The sequence below is a fragment of the Microtus oregoni genome, unplaced genomic scaffold (genome assembly GCF_018167655.1).
Source record: "Microtus oregoni isolate MIOR12 unplaced genomic scaffold, Mior012 000015F_ref0000493, whole genome shotgun sequence".
Classification (NCBI taxonomy): domain Eukaryota; kingdom Metazoa; phylum Chordata; class Mammalia; order Rodentia; family Cricetidae; genus Microtus; species Microtus oregoni.
This window is the reverse complement of record NW_024543074.1, coordinates 28301636-28321491: the sequence shown is the minus strand read 5'-3', so window position 1 is coordinate 28321491 and position 19856 is coordinate 28301636. Positions and strand designations below refer to the sequence as shown.

The 19856-nt window shown below is 52.3% G+C and overlaps 3 protein-coding genes and 1 long non-coding RNA gene across 12 annotated transcripts in view; 1 reads left to right on the top strand and 3 right to left on the bottom strand.

The window, feature by feature from the left end:
* Positions 1–1998: 1998 nt before the first annotated feature.
* Positions 1999–7489, bottom strand: Bcl6b (BCL6B transcription repressor). Its single transcript, XM_041665143.1, has 9 exons — positions 7448–7489; positions 6751–6941; positions 6247–6468; positions 5794–6138; positions 5401–5525; positions 4698–4862; positions 4494–4624; positions 4270–4407; positions 1999–3917 (listed from the first exon to the last, which is right to left on the bottom strand). The coding sequence occupies exons 2-9, from the start codon at positions 6927–6929 to the stop codon at positions 3801–3803; spliced, it is 1422 nt and encodes a 473-aa protein (XP_041521077.1). The 5' UTR covers positions 6930–6941; positions 7448–7489; the 3' UTR covers positions 1999–3800.
* A 5360-nt stretch (positions 7490–12849) lies between these two features.
* On the bottom strand, positions 12850–15625 carry CUNH17orf49 (chromosome unknown C17orf49 homolog). 6 transcript variants are annotated; one of them, XM_041664724.1, is made up of 6 exons: positions 15400–15625; positions 15147–15241; positions 14500–14601; positions 13664–13851; positions 13347–13451; positions 12850–13118 (listed from the first exon to the last, which is right to left on the bottom strand). In XM_041664724.1, exons 1-6 carry the CDS (start codon positions 15418–15420, stop codon positions 13054–13056), a joined length of 576 nt encoding a protein of 191 aa, XP_041520658.1. In that variant the 5' UTR covers positions 15421–15625; the 3' UTR covers positions 12850–13053. The 6 variants fall into 6 exon arrangements, with proteins under 6 accessions (XP_041520658.1, XP_041520659.1, XP_041520661.1 ...); XM_041664725.1 differs by having other exon boundaries at positions 12850–13114; XM_041664727.1 differs by lacking the exon at positions 13347–13451.
* Positions 15626–15736: 111 nt separating this feature from the next.
* Positions 15737–17479, bottom strand: Rnasek (ribonuclease K). Its single transcript, XM_041664730.1, has 3 exons — positions 17213–17479; positions 16491–16567; positions 15737–16030 (listed from the first exon to the last, which is right to left on the bottom strand). The coding sequence occupies exons 1-3, from the start codon at positions 17288–17290 to the stop codon at positions 15889–15891; spliced, it is 297 nt and encodes a 98-aa protein (XP_041520664.1). The 5' UTR covers positions 17291–17479; the 3' UTR covers positions 15737–15888.
* A 15-nt stretch (positions 17480–17494) lies between these two features.
* The window catches only part of LOC121456510, a 31068-nt gene continuing 28706 nt past the window's right edge, over positions 17495–19856 (top strand). Inside the window, exons 1-2 of one of the 4 annotated variants that reach the window (XR_005975643.1) lie at positions 17495–17829; positions 18390–18570. This is a non-coding gene — a long non-coding RNA (uncharacterized LOC121456510). The remainder of the gene's footprint in view (positions 17830–18389; positions 18571–19856) is intronic. The other 3 variants (XR_005975644.1, XR_005975641.1, XR_005975642.1) reach the window with 3 other exon arrangements.

Sequence of the window (19856 nt, the reverse complement as noted above, 5' to 3'; positions counted from 1 at the left end):
AAACCTTGGGTTCAGAATTCATATCCAGACCAGTGGGGAAGGAGGCAAAAGAGGGGCATGGGCCAAGGAACTATGCTTTTAAGAAATACTGTAAGGGCTGGAGACATGGCTCGTCGGGCTTTTCAAAGCAGCAGGGTTCAACTCTTGCCTGCACCCACACTGGTCAACACAGTGGCCTGTAACTCCTGTTCCAGGGGATCTGACACCCTCCTCTGGCCTCCACAGGCACTGTACCCATGTGGGTCACTTAAATTCACAGGGGCAAAGAAACTCAGGCCAGCCTGGGGGCTGGGGGACATAAGTTTGTCTCAAAGACCCAGGGAGGGGCTGGAGAGATGGCTTAGCAGGTAAAGTACTTGCTTTGGGAGTCTGATGTCCTGAGTTCAATCCCTGGAACATACAGAAACATGGAAAAAGAGAACTGACTCCACAAAGTTGTCCTCTGACCTCCACATGTACACATGCTATGTACATGTACACAAAACACCATACATATATGCACAATAATAAATTAGCTCATTAAATTTATAAAACTAAAAGCCCCCTTCCTAAACCCAAGAGGTTTTTGGTTTAACATGTGGAAGTCCCCAGGTTCAATCCTTTGCACCAAGCAAAACCAAACCAAACCATATTTTTTTCAGTTGCATAGATGGAAAACGAAATAACTGTACCAAAACACTATGGGTCTGCAGTCTTGTTATAAGTAGACTCATAAGAAGGGATCTGCCAGTGGTATAGGAAATAGTCGGATCTCAGGAGTCAAGAGTCCAGTCTTGAGATCTCTAGATCCAGGGCACAGTCCCAACCTTGACTTTATGACCTATTTTGTTTTTTAGATTTATTTATTACATATACAGTGTTCTGCTTCCATGTATACTTGCAGGCCAGAAGAGGGCACCAGATCTCATTACAGATGGTTGTGAGCCACCATGTGGTTGCTGGGAATTGAACTCCAGACCTCTGGAAGAGCAATCAGTGCTCTTAACCTGAGCCATCTTTCCAGCCTGACTTTATGACTTATTACTTGGTCAAAATAGTTAATTTCTCAGTTGGTTTCCTCACCTGTAAACTGGGGAGAATACTTCCTACTTTTTAGGGCCGCCCAGAGTTAAATGAGTAAGTCTGCACTAGAATGCTTTATTTAGGATCTGCCATTCAATAGGCGGTAATAGTAGCTGGTCTTATTTTCAGTGGGGGACAAGCTAGAATGGAAGGTCATGGGGACTTTTGCTGTTTTATTTTTCAAGTATAACCTAGGTTATAAAAGAAAGAAAGAAAGAAAGAAAGAAAGAAAGAAAGAGAAACTTAAGCAGTCCCTAAACTAGATTATCAGGGAGAACATCAGACTGAAGCACAATCACACTCACCTTTGCCACAGGTGAGGCAATGTCCAGAGGGAGGCAACATTAGAATCAGTGACTTTTAGCCTTGGACTAGAAAACACCTGTTCACCCTGGACACACAGGTCAGGGGGAAAAGACTCATGTATTGGACATTAGCTAGATCCCAAGATATTAGGGCTGGGAGATGAGCAGGCACACGGGCACTAACGTACTCGGCCTTCTCCTAGCTGCTCTGACTCGCCTCTGTTGTTTAGGGGACCCGAGCCCTACCCCTTTTCTCTGGTGATGGTGTGAGGGGTGCCTGGATCACAAGAACCCGTGCTTGCAGATACATTTCCCAGGCTCTTGCTTTCCTACTTTCTCTCTGCAGCCTCCACACCTCGGCCAGGAAGTGACTTCAGACCAGCAGGATGCAGGTGGCTCCGGATAAGCTTCGTGAAGTCACTGGTTCCTACACAATGAGCCGGAAGGCTAGGGCAGGGAAGGGAGAATAAGGACCATTGAAGAGGGCAAGTGGGACACAACAGCGAAATGAACACAGAATCCAAGTTGTTATTTTTTTTGGAACCGCTTTCCAAGTTCCCAGGTGACCCTCCCCCCACAAACAAGCTAGGACACAGAGGGCAAGAGAGGCTTCTTTATTCCATGGATCTGATCTTGCAGGATCGAACATCTCATGCTGGCACTTCCCACATGCCCATCCAGTCTGCTGAACAGAAACCGTAATACCTTCGCAATATCTCCTCTGCTCCCCCCCCCCCTTCGATTCTGTATTCAGGTGATGGGGAAGGGAAGGGAATGGCTTTCTCACCAGCCCCCAGCCGACGGCTTAATTCCTTACAGATTCAAGTCTTCTTACCCAACTCCTATCATCAAATAAGGTCCTGGGGCAGCAAGAAGCAGGACTACAAATCGAGGCTCCCGAACATCATCTAACATTCCAGACACTCCATCTAACCAAGGAACTCCATCCCTAACATTTTTATCTGCATGGCCTACACCAGAATCTGCAGCCCTCGGCTAACCTCATGCACCATCTGGCAACCTGTTCACATGGGAGGGGTCTTTGGCCAACCCATCAACCAGGCTTTGAAAGCCTTGAAACATGTAATTCCAATGACAGTCCTCAATGACCAGCATGGAATTCAGCCCCTTTGTCTCCCGTGTAAAGTCCAATGTCACAGACAGGAACATAGTGGAGGAAGACTGAGTCACAGACCCAGACTCTCAGGTAAGAGAATTACCAAGCACCCATGAAACAGGAAATTTTTAGAATCTGGTCACTTTCCAGAAGCTGTCCAAAACCAAAACAAAACAAAAAAAAAACACATTCAAAGACGAAGGGCATATTGAACCCCAAGGAACATTTGCTGCAGCTTCTCCTGCAGCAAAGGATGGGTCAGACTGGTAGTCAAGGCAAGGAATGGCATGAATTCTCCCTAGGTCGTGACATTCTCAGGAACTGAACAGATAAGAACAGGTTCTATAATCTCTGGTACAGATCTTTAGCTCTCTCCCCATGAAAATACTAATTCAACCTCAGTGGGAGGATCATGGGCTCAGCTCAGACCCTGAGGCAGACTCTGAGAGATGGGCACAGTGCATTCAAACCCGGGTGGAAAGAGCAATGGTTCAGTTTAGCTGCTATGCTTTCTAGCCGGAGAGACTACCCACCTCCATTTAGAATGATGAGGAATCTAGGCCCCACTTTCCCAGCCTTCAGGAGGAATTTATTATCAACATTTTGTGTTCATCTAAAAAGGTACCCATCACCCTCGAAGAGCTGAACGTTCTCTTTCCATGTCTGGTCTGCTACCGGACTTGCACCATCCAGAATACCAGAGAGGATTCCTTACCCAATCTTACATGTTCTCAGGGTCTGCCCTAGGAAAGCAAAAGGTCGCATCCTAGAACTGAAGGGACAAACCAACAAGCAAACAAACAGAAAAAGGACGATTCCAGAGAGAACGGTTACAAGGAAAACAACGCGAGACACTCATGTCAAAGGAGAGAGCCAAGTGCTAGGAAGCCCTGCCAGCAGAGCGGGGCCCTCACCTTCCGTGTCTCGGAAGATGGAAGTCGGAAAAGCAAGCAGAACGAAGGCCCTGGGGCCACCCACGGGCCTTAATAAATTATATTTACAGATAAACCATTTGGAGTGAGGGAGGGGAGTAGGGGAAGGTTCCCGGGAAGAGAGCAAGCCCCCTGCGTCTCTCCTTTCCCCCAGCCCCTAGCTATCCAACCTGGATTGTGAGGAAGAGGTTTTGACCAGCAAAACAGAGGCAGATCTAGCCAGGATCTGCCACCCCTGCTCTCCTCAGTACAAAATTAGGTGACGAGTTCCTGATACCAGAGTGGCCTGGCACACTCATATCAAGACTGCCAGGGAAGCCAAGCCTGGGCCTGCAGCTTTGGCAGCCCCCTTTGGCAGTCAGTGTGGTCTTGGTGAGGGTTCAGCTATGGTCCCCCGAGGATGTGGTAGCGCACTTTAGTATTGGTAGCAGCCCCGTGTTTCTGACGCAGGTGCAGCCGGAGTTGACTCTTGTGCCGAAAATGCAGGCCGCAGGGGTCGCACTGTGGGAGGACAGATCTGTGAGGTCCCTACCCTTCCCCCAACCAACTTCAGTTGGGATGGGAAGGGGGAACTGTCCAGCTCTAGCTGACAATCAGCCCTTTAGCGTTCACGCCCCTAATTCCCTTGGGGCGCCCAGGAGATGGGCCTTGCCTTACTTAACAGACACATTAACACTTGTTAGCCCCTTGGGACAACACTGCCTAGTCCAAGAATATAATTATCCCTTCCCCTCTCCCCAGTCCAAGTCCCTGACTCACTTGGATTCTTTAGAAACCTAGCAGCGGTGGCAAGACCTGGCCCTGCCTGTATTTGGGGGGTGGGGATAACGATTAGGCCCTGTAGGGTACCTACATGGTATGGCTTCTCCCCCGTGTGGATGCGAACGTGGCTTTTGAGGGTCTGGAGGTGGCGGAAGCGGGTTCCGCAGGTGGGACACGGATAGGGCTTCTCTCCAGTGTGGATCAGCACGTGCGCGCGGAGGTGTGCCACCTGAGGGGGGCGGAGCCTTGAGATCGCTTCGGGGAGGGGCAGAACCCTCTCCGCTCCTCCCACTTGCCTTCCTGCCCTCTCCTTACCTGAACAAAACGCGAGCCGCAGGTCTCGCACTTGTACGGTTTCTCTCCAGAATGGATGCGGCTGTGCGTTTTTAGGTTGGCTGGTCGGTTAAAACGTGCTCCGCAGATGGAGCAGCGGTAGGGCTTTTCCCCTGCAAGTAGGGAGGAAGACAGTCAGAGCGTCCTGAGAGAACGAAGGGCACCAAGACCAAGACCCCCTCCTACCTGTGTGCACTGTGCGGTGACTAGCCAGGTTGCCCTTATAGCGGAAGGCCGATCGACACAGCTGGCATTTATAGGGCTTGTCCTCGTCCCCCGGAGCTAAGGGGTCCAGCCCCGATGAGCCCCCAGCCACAGCTTCACAGTTCTGGCAGCTGAAAAACTCACCTCCTGGAGAGCAATGACAACCTTAGTTATTAAGGCCTTCCCAGGTACCAGGATTTGTGTGCCTTTTAACCCCTAAGTTCCTGTGAAGGCTTTTGAGGACTCATTTGGCTTACTCACAGCCGTACAGTCAGTGAGAGGTGTCTGATTCAGTAGTATGTTTAGAATTGTCGATAGTGGTGACACTGTGGAGGTTCTTGCAAGTGGGTGGAGCTTTCTGTTTCTTTTCCTTCTTCCCTCACTCTGGGTGACAGACTGCCAGAGAGGCCCTGCCAAACTCTGGGCAGATTATTTAGGCCAGAAATTCCCAAACTGTACTGTTCTTTGGAAGGACACGGAGATCTTTTTTTTTTTTTTTTTTTTTTTTATGATTGGTCCCCACTCTCGGACATTCTGACTGACGAGGTGAAAACATCACAGAAGGGTCTAACATGCGGTCAAGTTTGGGGACTTTTAAACAGGTCTTTTCTGAGGTCTTCTGATCCAGGTTGACCTGACACAGCTATAGAGAGAAGCCGGAAGAGAAAGAAAGAAGGGCTCTGACCTGGTGGTGGGTGAGCCTGCTTAGAAGTTGATCCAGAAGTTTCTTGAGCCCGGGGTGTGAAGAGGTAGGAGGTATTTGCTGGAGCTCCACATTTGAACTGTGCAGTGGCAGCAGCTAGACATAGTCTAGGCAGATGGTAGGAGCCATAGAAAAGGTTAGGGGACACACACACACACACACACAGGGGTGGGGTGCTTTTTTCATGGAAAATATGGACCTATATCTTCTGGAAGGGAACTAATACTGATCAATAAGTCACATCCCCTCTGGCAGTTGGTCAGGTCCCTAAAGTGGGTTAGTTCCTCTGAAACCCACCCCCAGGTAGTACGTTAATGGTTCTGCCTGCTAAAGGAGGCCAGCCTCTAAAACTCCTGGGAGTTACAGATTCTTTACCTGCTTTGGAGACCAGGTGTGGGGCCTTCTTCACTGCTGCTGTTGCTGGAGGCTTCATCTCCGCTAGGGAGCCTGGCTTGGGGGCAGGACTGACTAAAACTCTCCCCAGCCACGCTCCCTGCTTGTGAAGTCTGAGAATTTAGCACAATAAATTTGTACTTTTTCCAGTTACAGGCCTTGGGGTCTGGGCTAGCTGGGCTTGGGGAGCCTTGACTGCAGCTTCGAGACTCAGTAGGAGGGTCTGGGTGTCCTTCGGAGCGCCTGGGGCTGCCTGGTGGAGGGACTGTCGGGGGGCTTTGGGGTTCTGCTTCCAAGGGTCGCAGGGAGATGCCTAAAGGTTCGTAGCTAGAAAAAGTATGACGGTCATTAACACCGTTTCCTAATCGTTGCTTTTGCCCATAATACCCGGAGCATCACTTTCACAGAGAACACAAAAACCCATGGTTCCTTCACCTGGCTTGGATGAAGCGGTGGCATGCCTGGACTACATGTTCCATCTGCAAATAGGTAGCAGCCGCCAGGACGGCTGGAGCAGTGGCTGGAGAGAGGCGAAGCCTGGAAGTGTACATGAAGTCCAGAAGAGGGGCAAAGCCTCTGGCTTCTGGCCCGCCGGGCAGAGAGAGAACATCCACTCCGACTCCTGCTCGGCCTCGGAAAATTGAATAGAAGAAGCCACTGGAGAGAGGGCAATTGGGACATGTTAGGAGGTGGGAGACCGAAGGAGACACAGGATGCTTTAGAATCTTTCTGCCCCACTAGTATTGCTACCCCAATTCTTGGATGCTTCCCCATGCTTCTCTTTCCTGCCCCCCCTCCCCGCTTCCCCAGTTCTCGATTACAGGTGCGGACCATTATTGACCATTATTTCTAACTTCCTTCCCGCATTGGATTGCCTCTGAACGGCCTTGTGACTCTGTTCTCTACCCAGTTAGCCCCAGGAGCCCTACCCCCTCGAACCTGCAGGCAATAAGAACTGCCTTGTGCGCTCTTAGGGGTTGCCCGCCAACCAGCAGCGTGACGTCAGTGAGGATCCCGCGCAGGCGCAGCTCATTCAGATTGCCAAGCACGTCGGAGGAGTGGCGCGTGAACTCTCGGACGTAGCCCAGCGCTCCCTCTGGGGCCGCTGTGGAACCCATAGCGACCCAGGCCTGCGCCAGCCACGAAAAAAGTTAGGGGATCCAGGCACGCCTAGGACACAATCCCTTTTCTGCTGATGTTTTCTTTCCGGGGTGTCCATAGAGCCAACGCCATCAGATAGCGGGCCCAGCATCAACAGCCCCACTTAATTCATCTCGTTCATTCTGCCTTCAGCGGTAGCTTCCTTCCCTTTGCTGGATCGCAGAGTTCTTAGAGCAAGTTAGAAATTCCCGCACTCGCACACGCCGCGCGTTGGTTCACTCTAGGTACCTCATCGACTACCTTCCTTTTCCCTGCTTTCTGGCGCGCCTGGGTCACAGGTATCAGACCTTGCCCGAGGACCTCATATGATCTGCAGCCCACACCCTTCCATGCCCATGCAACTGCCATTGCTAGATCCCATACTCCCCAGTCTCTTTTTAGAACAATTTCTGGGATTCAAGTCTTATTACCATCAACAAACCCCTACCCACTTTGGGGACCCAGAAGTCTGATTTCTTCAAGGTCTGGTTCTTACCCCTGTCCTGCAGGGGCTGCGCCTTCTCTCCTCGAGGGGGGGCGGGGTCTCTCTTCTCTTTCGGCGTCGGCTCCTTTATCCGACCGGGATGTCGGGGGCGGGGGTAGAGGTGGGGTGAACCCGTGGGTTCGTATCCTTCCTTCCTCTTTCGCTCTCCAGATGGTGAGCCTAGGGCGGGGTCTCTGTCTCAAACGCTGTATCTCAGAATCGCGGGGTGGTCGTATCATAGGGGGCTTTGGTTCGTTAAATGGGTACCCGAGAATGAGGATATTAGAATTGGGGAGGCGGTTAGTGGTTGGAAGGTGGTAATATGGGAGCCTTGGGTCGTCGGAGGACCTGGGACAGCGAGAATTGAGTTTTGGCTTTTGGAAGAGGATGCGAAGAGCCTGTTGAAGGAGAAAGGGAATACCGTAAACCTCCGCTTTCTAATGTACTGAATTCAGGGAGCAAATAGAGAGCCCAAGCTCTCGGGTTTGGGCAGCAGTAGTGGATTCCCGAGGGGGATCTCAAACAGTGGGAGGAAGCGTGATTGACAGGCAGGGTCCACAAAAGGGGGGGGGGGGCTGACCAGGCGGAGTAAGAAGAGAGCGGATATGATTTCTAGTGTGTTTCCTTCCATTGTCCTGCGACCGGACGGCTCCTGCAGCTGCTTCCCCTCGAGGAGGTGGGGAAAGCCCCGGGTGGGGACCGAGAGACGCTCGGGAGACCTAGGCGTCCGGCCTCTTACTCCCGATTCTTTTCTGAACCCTTTTAGGAATCCAGAAGGACAGACTCCCGCCCAAAGCTCTGCTGCTCTCCGTCAGTCCTAGCTCACTAGGGCCTCGAGCACCCGCCTGTCGGCTGCGCTTATAGTCTGGCGGGACGCCGGGGTCCAGCGCGGCAAGTAGGCAAAGCTCGGCAATGTCTGCATCCTTCCACGAGGGGGCGGACGAGCACAAGCCTTGCTTCGCCCCTAGGTCTCCTCCCGGCTGGGGATGTGCTCAAACCAGAGAGCTGGATGCGTTCAGTCTGGGCTACCTTAACCTACTGCTGCCTTCTCTTGGCGAAGAGTTTACTCTGCACCTCTGTCTCTTAGTGCGGCACTAGGTAGAGGACAGGAGAGTTAGGATCTCCGAAGGAAACTCGAGTTGGAACTCGTGTGGAATTGACCTTGGAATGAGGGGAGAGGTTGGGACAAGGAGTGGGGTCTTGAGCCTGGGAACACCGGGTTATCTTTTCCTAATTGGACAGACACTGCTATCTAGATATCTGTAGAGTTTTGAGTGAACATTAATTGAACATTGGGTGGAGTAAACGAGAGGACTGAGGAGAAAGGCAGGAGGAACGCGGGTAACCTTATTTTAAGTCCTCCATCCAGGAGATGGGAAGGGACCACACCCTTAGATTTTGTTTGGGGAGCCTTGTGGTGGGAAGACAATGTTCGTTTGAAAAAGAGAGGTCAGAGCTGAGCCCAGGAGCAGAGCTTGAGCTCTGGTTATGGGGTCAGGAGTCTACGCAGCTGGCCTAGAATGAGGGAACACTCACCGTGGAGCAGCTCGTAACTAGGCCTGAGACCTCTCTCTCCTGTTCCAGGGGACTTTTTTGTTTGTTTTTTTGTTTGTTGTTTTTGAGCAGATCCACAACAAACAAAACAGCAGACCAGCTGAGAATCGGGGAGAATCGGGGATAACCTAAGGATTCGGGATGAAAATGTGTCTTTACTTTATCAGGGTTATTTTGGTCTCTATCCAATTTTTACCTCCAATTTTGAGGTGTAAACATCAAGGGCTCCCTTTGATGTTCGCTTGGAATTAGGTATGTGGTCAGTTTTGGGGTGTCATAGGATGCTAATAGAGTCCATGGGGCCTGATTTTTAGTCTTGAGAGCTAAGAGCAAGCTGGAAGCATGGGACTGTTCTTAAAGGTTTGGGGAGGGGGTTCCGATGACCATGATTTGGGGACTGTCCATCTCTGTTATTTTGGTCTTCCAGGTGCTCTGTTTCAAGGTTTAGATGAGATTGTTTGGAGACATAAAATTGAACTTAGAGCTTTTAGGAAGCAAAATTACATTAAGTTGGAGGCAGAGCAGGAAGCTAGGAGCAAGTTCAAAGGCTTTAATAGTTGAGAACTTGATGGGGGGGCAAAGTTTTATATTTGAATCTTGTGGAAACTCATTTTGAGGGGAGGATATTCCTGTGTACCTGTTTAGGTCTGGAGCTCTTCCAGAGGAGAGACTATGAGAACCCCCCTCGTAGGATAGTTTGGGGGTGTCCGACTTCGGGGTGTTTTGTCATTGGCCACACTTGGTGAAGCGGAGATGGATCGTAAATTGAGATTGATTTGGAGGCTCACCTATTCTAGGGTGCATTTCTGGTTTAGGTTATCTTTTGCTGATAGCCCCCTCTTGCCCCAGATTCCAGAAAGTTCTATTTTAGTGAACCCCCAAATAGTTTGAATTTGAAGGGAGAAGCCTGGAAAAAGCAGTTTGTTTCATCATAGAATGATTAGTACGTGGCTTATAGAGCTGAGGGGGGAAAGGTGGCTTCACACTCTGAACCCCAATTTCTTATGGAAGAAAAAAATCTGTGGAGGAAAATGGGGTGTTTCTTGTTAAAGTGGGTGCTTCTGACCAATATAGTGCTGCTAAAACTGGCAAGGAGGGACTGTAGTGGACTGTAAGGAGGTGATTCTTGCACCCTGGTTTTTTAGGATAAAAGCCCCAAACAGAAAGCCGACAGAGGACTAGGAGTGAGGGTGAACTGAGGGGGGAGGGGTTCCCAACGGCAGCAGGGGCTAGAGGGTAAGCCAGGCCAGATATTCCCGCCTAGGTCCCTGTTCTCTTCGGCTCTCCTCCCCTCTCTCCCTCCCACCGCCCACCCCCCCAACCCAAGGAAAAAAAAAACTGCCTGTGCAATAGCAATGGCAGATTCCAGTCCTCCAGGCTTTCCTAAACCACCACCGAGACCAGCCAGGGGGGAGGGGAGGGGAGGGGAGAATCGGGCTTTCCTGCTTCCTTGAGACAGGGGCAATGAGCTTGACCTCTTGGCCCCTAGCCCTCCAAAGAGTGTCCCCCGGTCTGGAAGCCAGGTGTCCTGGACCCTAGCCCCCAAGCGGGGGGGCCTGGAGAAACGGGGAGGAGGAAGGAGGGAGTGACTTCCAAAATTGGCATCGGGACAGAGCAGGGCTGGCGGGAGGCAGGAGAAAGACAGAATTTTCCTGAAAAAACGGGGGTATCTAAGGACCCCAAATTTGGGTAGCTAGTCCAGAACCGTCTTCCCAACATCCTAGATTTTTTTGGGATTTTTTGGGGGCCCCGGGACCCCTCTAGATGGGGTGAGGAATGTAGTGTTGGGGGAATCTGACTGGGGCATTGCAGCTGCCTCTCCCGCCGAGTTGGAGACGGATGGGCTGGGACGGGTTTTGGGGGGGTGTCCCCAGTTCTGACTGGGAGTGGAGGAACCCCTCCAGAGCTCTCTTGTGGGGGTCCCCCTCCCCAGGGCACACCCCAGTCCTTGAGCCAGCTGAGAGGAAGGAGGCCAGCGATGCGACTGGGGCGGCTCTTTTTTCCTGCACCCCAAATGTGAGGGATGCACCCCCAAATTTGCTCCTTTCAAAATAGGGGACCAGGATCTCAGGGGAGAGTAGCTGAGGTAAGTGGGGAGGAAAGTGTCCCCTGTTTTCAGGAGAGACGTGGCGGTTGGGGGGGAGGTTTGGAGGTGCGTGCTGGGGTGGGGTTGGGCTCTGTAACTCTTGAAATTGGGGGGATGACCAGAGAACCTTTCTCTTGTATCCCTAAGATGTAGTCCTCCAGATTGAAACCAAAGCCTGAGACTTGAGAGCCCCCCAATATCCCCAGATATTAGGATAGTGTTTGATTTTTTTTACCCCCACAAAAGCTTTGCTGGGATGGGAGCTGGGGGCAGCCGCTGTTTGGGGGGTTCTGGAGGGTGTAAGGAGCAGGAGGCCTTGGCAGGGATGGATATAGGACAGGTAGTAGTCTTGGAGAGGGTCTGAAATCCTCAGGGGGCCTAAAAAGACTGCTTACACTCACCATCTTAGATTTTTTGATTGCTAAGAGTTTTGGGGGTGTGTCGGAGCTTGGTGGTGCTGGTGGTGAAGGGTGGGATGAGAGATGGGAGGTTAATATTTGCGTATTACACTGTTTTTTGTTTTTAATTTCTAGAAGAAACTTTTGCCTTCTGGGAGGTTCTTTTAAAAATCAAATCTTGGGCAGAAGGAAAAGGCTAAGGGAAGGCCTAGGGTTGGGGGTGGGGAGAGACATGTTTGTCTTTGCTTAAACGTGGCTCTCAGGGGTGGGCCTGCCTGGGCCTGGTGAATGGGCTAATGAGTGTTGCTGTGGGGGTGGGGCGTGGGTGTTGGGGGACCATGGGGAGTAGCAGCAGCACTTGGGGTTGAATTCTTGGCCCTTAGGTTCAGATGGGCCTCTTACTGGGTTCTGCTGCTCCTCTTTCTCCCTGGCCTCCATTTCCTGCCTTTGGCCTCCATCTTGTGGCAGGCCCAGGGCCCAGGGTGACTTCCGGCCCCCCTCTCTCAACCGTGTTCCAGCCCCACCACCTCTGGACTGCCAACTCCCAACCCTGCTGTCCTTGGCCCTGTCTCTTCTAGCATTTCTCTTGGGTTCTGACCTAGCGAGAGAGGAATGGACACAGGAAGCCTTAGGTCCCTGCTTCTGTCGGGGGAGGCAGTTTGTTGGTCTTCCCTAGTCACCCCTATTTCTTCTGCCCCTAACCTAAGGATCCCGAGCTGAATTTCTACAGAAGTCAAGAATGTTCCAAGCTTATCAGACTGAACCCTAGCCTCCCTATTGCCTGCTAAGCTATTGCAGATTCCCAGTTTTTTCCAACCCTTTTTGGGGCCATGTTTGCCATTCACACTTTCTCCATCTTCTCACTCTTGGTGGGGGTCTTCATGGCACTGTCTTGTGCCATCTTCCTCTCAACCCATCCAAGTCCTGCTCCCGCCCCAGCAGCACACTGTGGTTTGTACGGCACTGTGGCCACGTCCAAACCACACTGTGGTGTTAGAGCGAGGGTGGGGGAGGCACCGCTGAGGCCTGGCCCTGGGAGGCCACCCTGGAGGAGCCGCACAAGAAAACCCATCTGTGGTAGTGATGGGGTCCTGGCAAGGGGGGGGGGTATGAAACACGGAAAGAGCCCCTCTAAACCCCCAGGTAGTCTCATGTTAGCTGTCAGCAACCCTGGGAATAAGTTCCGGCCTCCAGAGCAAAGTAGAGTCTTTGTTGCCCACACCCAGCTCTCCTGGCTCTAGCAGCACAGAAATATTGGCACTGGGAAGCGAGTCTGCCAGTATTGGCTGTGCTGCTCCAGGCAGGGTGGTGAGAGCTACTGAGAAGGGGCCGGGCCCCGAGGGAGAAGCAGAGGAGAGGGAACGGCAGCTGGCAGCACCATACTGAGAGAGTTTTTTATTATAGTTTTCTGTATAAAAATGTCCATCGGCAGACGGAGGTCAGAGGGTGAGGGCACAGGTTTATCAGGAACAGGGCGGCCAGCTCCAGCGGCTTTCTGACCCTCTCTCATGCAGTCCTTGCTTAGAGTCCCAGGTGATCCACAGGTCCACAGTGAACAGTGAGGGTCAGAGTCGGAAGGCTCAGCAGGAGAGGAGAGGAGCATCAGCAGAGGTGGAGAGAAGGCCAGAGTCTAGGGTCAGGCTGTCTGGAACAGGGAGGAAATGGACCGGGATGGAGCAAGCACGGATGTGTTTCTAAGAAAACCCTCACCTTCTCAAGCATCATCACTAACTGACCCAACCCCCTGCACTGAGTACCTTCCCTTCTGAAGCCCTTGCACAAGAAAGGGGCTTCTGCTGGTCCCTCCCCTACCGTCCAGGTGAGTACTTCTTCCCCACCCCAGCCAGTGTGGGAGGAGGAGGAGGACTCCTACCCTGGTCAAAGTTGAGTTTCTTGGCTGGAGGAGTTTCTCCTAGCCCTTCTACATCCACCAGGTCACTGTTGGCATCGGAGTCGTTCAGAGCACTGAGTGTCACATCTGGGAGGGGCATAGGCTAGGTTCTAGGTCTCCTGACTGCTTTCCCTCCTCCCAGTCTTCAAAGCTTCATGCTCTATACAGCCCTCTGCCCATTTTGGGATCACCAGAGTACAGAAGCACCACCTGTCCTTCTCTGACCCAGGCCCAGTTCTCATTGAATCTCAAATAGGACCTTCAGCCCCTACCCTAGGCAGCCACTCCACAGCCCTCACCAGCCTTCTGTTTCTTTAGGGGAGGGCCCCCAGCTTCAGGGACACTGGAGCTGCTGGGTGGAGGGGCGGCTGGAGGTGAGAGGACCCCAGATGTCATCTTCTTGGGTCCTTTCTTGGGGGACTCAGTTGTCAGAGGGACGCCAGAGTCTTCATATACTTTTCGCTTTACAGTGGTCTTTATCTGAGCCCTGAAGAGAAGAGGAAGCAGATTAGGGAGGCAGTCATCAGAGAAACCGAGGGAAGAGGGGAGGGGAGGAGTAACGGGCCACTCTGAAGGAATTCTACGAGTTTCTTCATAAGTATCCAGATCAAGGCCCTAATCCATGTGTAATAAGGGCCCCTCCCCCCAGCAGCTCTGCGCCCACTCGGGGTTATGAAGAATGGCCTGCCTGAACAGAGCAGCCAGAAAAGCCCTTTTCATGAACCTCTGGGAGAGAGATGTGGATGTGTAAGGCCACCAGGTATGTTGTGGTGAGATAAAGGCAGATTGAGACTTTTTCGTGGATCCTGACCAGCTAACCGGTTCAGAATGCAACCCTGGAAATGCTAGTCTCAAAGGATTTATAGAAATAGCCAGGGAACCCTCATCAAATACACCCATGGAGTATCTGGGCACCTGAAAAGAAAGTTCTCTGAAGGTCCTAATTACCATTGCATTTCCTCAACTTCCGATCAATTGCCACAATTATTATGGTCTTTCAGTCTTCAAGGAAATGCTAAAGAAACTAGCAACAAAGTAGGAAAGATGCTGAGCTGGGGAGTCTGAGAAAGAACAATGGGTAAGGAGAAGAAAGTTGCCCGCCCCTCCCCTTTCTCTGCCAGCCACCCTCCCTCACACTGTCCGTTCCTTGATGACACAGCTGATGTGATTAAGATCGTCCCCAAATCGCTTGACAGCAGCCCTCAGCATCTCTATCTCCGTCTCGGTCCACTTGGCGCTGTCGGAAGGGGAGAAGGGTGATAGCAAAAACGGAAGGAGGAGTGTGTGGCGCCAGCCCACAGGCTATTCCGTCCACAGCCAAACAGCCTCTTTCCCCTAGTCTCTGGGGCACCTTTCAGAGATTCCTAAAGAGGACCTCCCTAAGAAAAGCCCTGGGGACAAACCGCTAGCCACATGAAATTGCATCCAGAGCCACCTGAAAACATCTCTCTCCATCACGTAACAGCTGCTCTAAACAACCCACGGAAACGAATGCAACAAGTAGGGGCCTTACAAAAGGAACCCTTGAAAGATGTGTAGCAGCAGCGTGGGATTCCACGCGGCTCGGGTTGGGTGGGAGACAGTATGTCGGTCTGCAGTGGCGGATTGCGGATCTGGCAGTATCGTCACCTGCCATTCACTAACTCAACAATGACTAGCAACTACGCCGCGCTGGCACACGGGATTTAATACAGCTCCCTGCTAGATCTAGAGAGGGTCTTGTCTGTGACTGAATCCAAGCGTCTGCTCGCGGCGTCCGGGTCCTAGGCTGGTCCCACGTACCCGGCAGGGGAAGAGTCCGATACTGGATGCAGCTGCATAGTCAGCTCCCCGAGCTTCGTGAAGGCGGCGCCGGCCGCGGAGAAGATCTCTCCAACCTGGGGGCGGAGCAGCATTACGGGGGGCCGGCGGCGCGCCGTCCCAGCCCAGCCTCGGATCCGCCCGCCCCCCGCCCAGCGCGCACCAGCCGGGAACCAGGCAGGGGGCCCACCCTCCCGTGGCCGCCAGGGAGCGCAGTCCGCGAGGGAGGTCGAACCTTGGTGGACGCTGACGTCATGGCCCCGCGCACCTCCTCACGGAGACGCTCCGCCGCCACCACCACGCGAGCTGGAAACCACGGAGAGCCGGGCGGCCGGCCTCTGGGCTCCCGCGCAGGAAGTTCCGCCCTCCTCGCAGCCGATTGGCCAAAACCCGACCTCTCCCCCGTCACTCGCGTAGCCTCGCTGCGCGGAGGAAGACGAGATGGAAGACGTCGCCTCACTTCCGGCTGGCTTCAGTCCACTTCCGTCGAAGGGTCGGGACTGCTCGTTGAAGCTGTGCTCAGTCTTTCAAAGCCCAGGCCCGCCCCCTCCCTGCAAACACGGACACCAGGCTTAGGAGAATCGCTTCTTTTTATTGTAGTCCAGGGCGCGCTCGGGCCCGGAGCAGAATTTGCAGGTCCCAGGGGACGCCAGATGGGTGGGACAGACGGGCTGAGGAGTCTTTAAATAGGGGAGCGGGTGGGGAGGGAGAGCCGGGCCGCGCTCTAGCGCACCATGTACTCCTTTCGCTTATTGAGCCGAACTTGGCAGAAGGAGAAGCCGCCGAGGAGGAGGTAGAGGCCGGCGGCGATGAAGCAGTTGTAGCTGACTTGCTCGTACAGGCTGTATATGTTCTGCGGGCCGTTCCTGGGGATGGCGAGTCAAGCAGGGAAATGTCAGTCACTCAGAGCACCAGTGCGCACGGCCCGCGAGCCAGACACCACGCTAAACGCTTTGACTTCTCTTGGTCCTCCTGACAATCATGCCTGGCCAGCTCTATCATGGGATCCATTTTGCAGAGGTATATTAAGGCGCAAGCAGGCAGAATATTGGGAGAGGCCACGTCTAAGCTGGTGGAATTGGGGTGGCCACGGAAACCTGGCTTGCAAGACTGCTCCTAAGTGCTTTTTGTTTAAAACGGTTTAGTGCTGGGGATTGAAACTAGGACCTTGCATGTTAAGCACAGTTTGCCACGGAACTGCTTTATAGAGGGCAGCTCTCCTCTTGCAGTTCCCCAACCTTCAGCAGTGTCCCCCACAAAATTCTGAGCCTACACCCGGCTCCCTCTCATTTGCACCCAGCCTCACCTAAGTACCCGACCACTTACTCAAAATCTTTCTCTGTGAAGGGAACATCCTCAATTAACACAGCGGAGTGGACATTGAAAAATATCCCGAGCATTATCTGAAAGAACAAAGGAATAGGCAGGTTGTCAAATTCTGGCACCTTACCTCTTGGTCGCTCCCTATGCTCCTCCCATTTCTAATATTGGCTCAACAGAACAGTAGAAAAGGTTAGGAGTAGGGTGGTTGTAGCTGGTCTCGGAGGCCTCAAAGGAGTCTGGAATAGGGCGTCAGGTGGGACACTGGGAAGAGGGGCTGGGTTCAAGGAGGCATAGCAAGCAGCTCTCCAAGACGCGTCATTATCATGGGACTAGGCGGAAGAGGGGAACCCAGCACTTCATATTTCCAAAGTGAAGCCCGGTGAGCCCTGGAAAAGCAAGGCCTCAGCTAGCATTTTCGGGAGCAAGCACACTTCTTCCTCACCTCCATCCAACTCAAGCATGTCTCGGGGGCCTAGCTCTTGCTTACCTCAAGGGGTCCGCAAATTTACCGGCGCTGGCACCCATTCCCAGGGTCCTGCCCCATCACCCTTTCGCTCTAGTCCTCAATTTTTTCGATCTAAGTTCCGGCTCGTTTCCCAGCGGCTCATTAGCCAGACCCTTAATCTGTCTGCCACTTCCAAAGTCCTGGGGGTTCCTGGCCTCCCAACCCGTCAACCCCGGAGCCCCGCAGGCCCGCTCCGATTCTCGAGGGGCACCCCGCTCACCAACATGATCACGCCCCAGGCGCTAAGGACGATGCCACAGGCGGCCAGCTTAGGCCCACAGCACAGGAGCGACGCCATGGAGGAGAGAGGGAGGAACCGCTAGAGGCTGAGCGAGGCGCAGAAGCGGCCAGAGGGAAGCCTGGAGACGCCGGGGACAGGGAGCTGGATTCAGGGACTTGCGCGGAACCGAGCGGCGGGGGCGTGGCCTTAGGCGTGGACCACTCCGAGGGGGGCGATTGGAAGAGAGCGCTGCGCCACGCGGCGGGCCGAGCCTCAGGCGGAGCACGCGGTGTCAGAAGCCAAAGCAGCAATTTACAAGTCCTCCTTGACCTAGGTGGCAGGGACGTGAATGCTACAGGAACTAGGGCCTGATGATTCTTCCTCTTCACCTACCCCGTCTTGCAATGGAAGGCGCGGGCATCTCACGTGACCGACTTGACAGATCACATGACCAGGAACTAGCTTTAACCTGGCATCAGGAAAGAACCTCTTCGGAATAGGGGCCTGCAGAGTTCAGTAAGGTACTGTTTCGTTAGGTCGAGAAGCTCGGGATCGTCTAATTCCACACCCCACACACATACCTTAGTCTCCGGTGGTCTTCTGTAGTGGGGAAAACGGTAAGCGAGACGGTGGAATTACTCGCCGGGCAGGTCTGTCGCCTCTATCCTGGTCTCCCTTCTGAAAGATGCTTTGACACTTTGAGAGGAAAAAAAAGGAGCCCCTTCCTGAGCCTTAACATCCTGCTTGAAGGAACGCTTTTCATTAGTCTCGGCCTTCTTGACCCTGGAAATGCTTCCCTTGCAATACAGTATCATTCCAGACGTCACGTTCAGGAAAAATATGGGGCTAGGAAAAGCAGGCTCGCCGGGCGGTGGTGGCGCACGCCTTTAATCCCAGCACTCGGGAGGCAGAGGCAGGGGGGATCTCTGTGAGTTCGAGGCCAGCCTGGTCTACAAGAGCTAGTTCCAGGGCTGGAGAGATGGCTCAGTGGTTAAGAGCATTGCCTGCTCTTCCAAAGGTCCTGAGTTCAATTCCCAGCAACCACATGGTGGCTCACAACCATCTGTAATAAGGTCTGGTGCCCTCTTCTGGCCTGCAGACATACACACAGACAGAATATTGTATACATAATAAATAAATAAATAAATAAATAAATAAATATTTTTTTTTTTTAAAGAGATAGTTCCAGGACAGGAACCAAAAAGCTACGGAGAAACCCTGTCTCGAAAATAAAAAAAAAGAAAAAGAAAAAGAAAAGCAGGCTCAGTGGAGTTGCTAAATGTGGGGGAGAAAGAAGAAAAGACACAAAGAAGTCACTGTTGCCTCTCTCTCCACTAAAAATGCTGCAGGCACACCAAGTAAGACAGGACGTAAGATGAATGTGTCTTGGTCACCGTTCAGGGCTGGGAGGAGACACCATGGCCAAGGTACCGCTTAAGAAGCATTGAACCGGAGCTGGCTTACAGTTTCAGGGGTTTGGTCCGTTCTCATCATGGTGGGGAGCGTGACAGCACACATGGTATGGCCTGGAGCAGTAGCTGAGACAGACGTCCTGATCTGGTGGGGAGGGCAGCACTGATGGGGCCTGGCAGATCCCACCCCAATGACACACCTCCTCTGTCAGGGCCACACCTGCTAATCCTTGTAATCCTTTCAAACAGTTCCACTCCCTGGTGACCAGAAATACATGGTCCTATGGGGCCATTCTCATCCAAACCACCACAAGATATGTTATAACCAAGAATAAGGCTGGTCGGTGGTGGCACATGCCTTTAATCCTAGCTGTTGGGAGGCAGAGGCAGGTGGATCTCTGTGAGTTCGAGGCCAGCCTTGTCTACAAGAGCTAGTTCCAGGACAGGCTCCAAAGCTGCAGAGAAACCCTGTCTCAAAAAACCAAAACACACACACACACACACACACACACACACACAAAGCCTTCCTTTCCAAAACAAATTTGGTAATAATTTGAGGGTAATCAGATGTTTAAAGAACACTCCCTCCTCTCCAGGGCTGGGGTTCAAGCTCAAAGCCACCAATGAATAAAAACTTTGCACCGAGATTGGTGTACCCATGCTAGTAAGGACAATAGTCACAGAATGATTGCGAGAATACATTTTAATCTCAAGACTCCAGGACCAAACCGAGGAACACTGTCATGGACTAGAATCTTGTGACATTTTAAAAATTTATTTTGTGGATATTAGTCTCAAAATGGCTGTGAAAGATAACTTGTGAAACAGTGATTACTGGGTGTTACAGGCCTGAGACAAGGGTTTTCCATTTCTCCTAGTGACTGCTGTAGAAGGAAGCTGTTGGAGAAAGCTTTTTATTTGGGACCAGTAACACCCTTATTTAGGGATATTCAGGGTATTTGTTCAAACTGGAAAAATAGGGCTGGAGGGGAAATTGTCAAGGAAGAGAGTCAGGAATTTACATGTTGGCCATCGAATATGAGGGCTGGTTCCTGGCAGAAGAGACTAAGCTGTAATAGTTGACTTCACCCAGAAATATCATTTTCCTCTCCTCAGCCTCTTGGATGCTTTTTAAACTGGAATTTTTGGCCTGAGGCCTGTATGAGGTTAGACCAGATCTAATCTGAAATTGTGCACTTTTATCTTCATCTGTTTGCTTGTTTTTGTTTTGT

Excerpts from the sequence above, each read along its gene's own strand:
- Bcl6b (XM_041665143.1), bottom strand. The coding sequence starts at position 6,929 with ATGGGTTCCACAGCGGCCCCAGAGGGAGCGCTGGGCTACGTCCGAGAG. Across the intron at positions 6,139-6,246 it reads CACCGCTTCATCCAAGCCAG|CTACGAACCTTTAGGCATCT; the intron begins GTGAAGGAACCA and ends TACTTTTTCTAG. Across the intron at positions 4,625-4,697 it reads TCACCGCACAGTGCACACAG|GGGAAAAGCCCTACCGCTGC; the intron begins GTAGGAGGGGGT and ends CCCTACTTGCAG.
- CUNH17orf49 (XM_041664724.1), bottom strand. The coding sequence starts at position 15,420 with ATGACGTCAGCGTCCACCAAG. Across the intron at positions 15,242-15,399 it reads TGACGTCAGCGTCCACCAAG|GTTGGAGAGATCTTCTCCGC; the intron begins GTTCGACCTCCC and ends CTCCGCCCCCAG. Across the intron at positions 13,119-13,346 it reads GAAACTCAACTTTGACCAGG|ACAGCCTGACCCTAGACTCT; the intron begins GTAGGAGTCCTC and ends TCCCTGTTCCAG.
- Rnasek (XM_041664730.1), bottom strand. The coding sequence starts at position 17,290 with ATGGCGTCGCTCCTGTGCTGTGGGCCTAAGCTGGCCGCCTGTGGCATC. Across the intron at positions 16,568-17,212 it reads CCTGGGGCGTGATCATGTTG|ATAATGCTCGGGATATTTTT; the intron begins GTGAGCGGGGTG and ends TTGTTCTTTCAG. Across the intron at positions 16,031-16,490 it reads TTCACAGAGAAAGATTTTGA|GAACGGCCCGCAGAACATAT; the intron begins GTAAGTGGTCGG and ends CGCCATCCCCAG.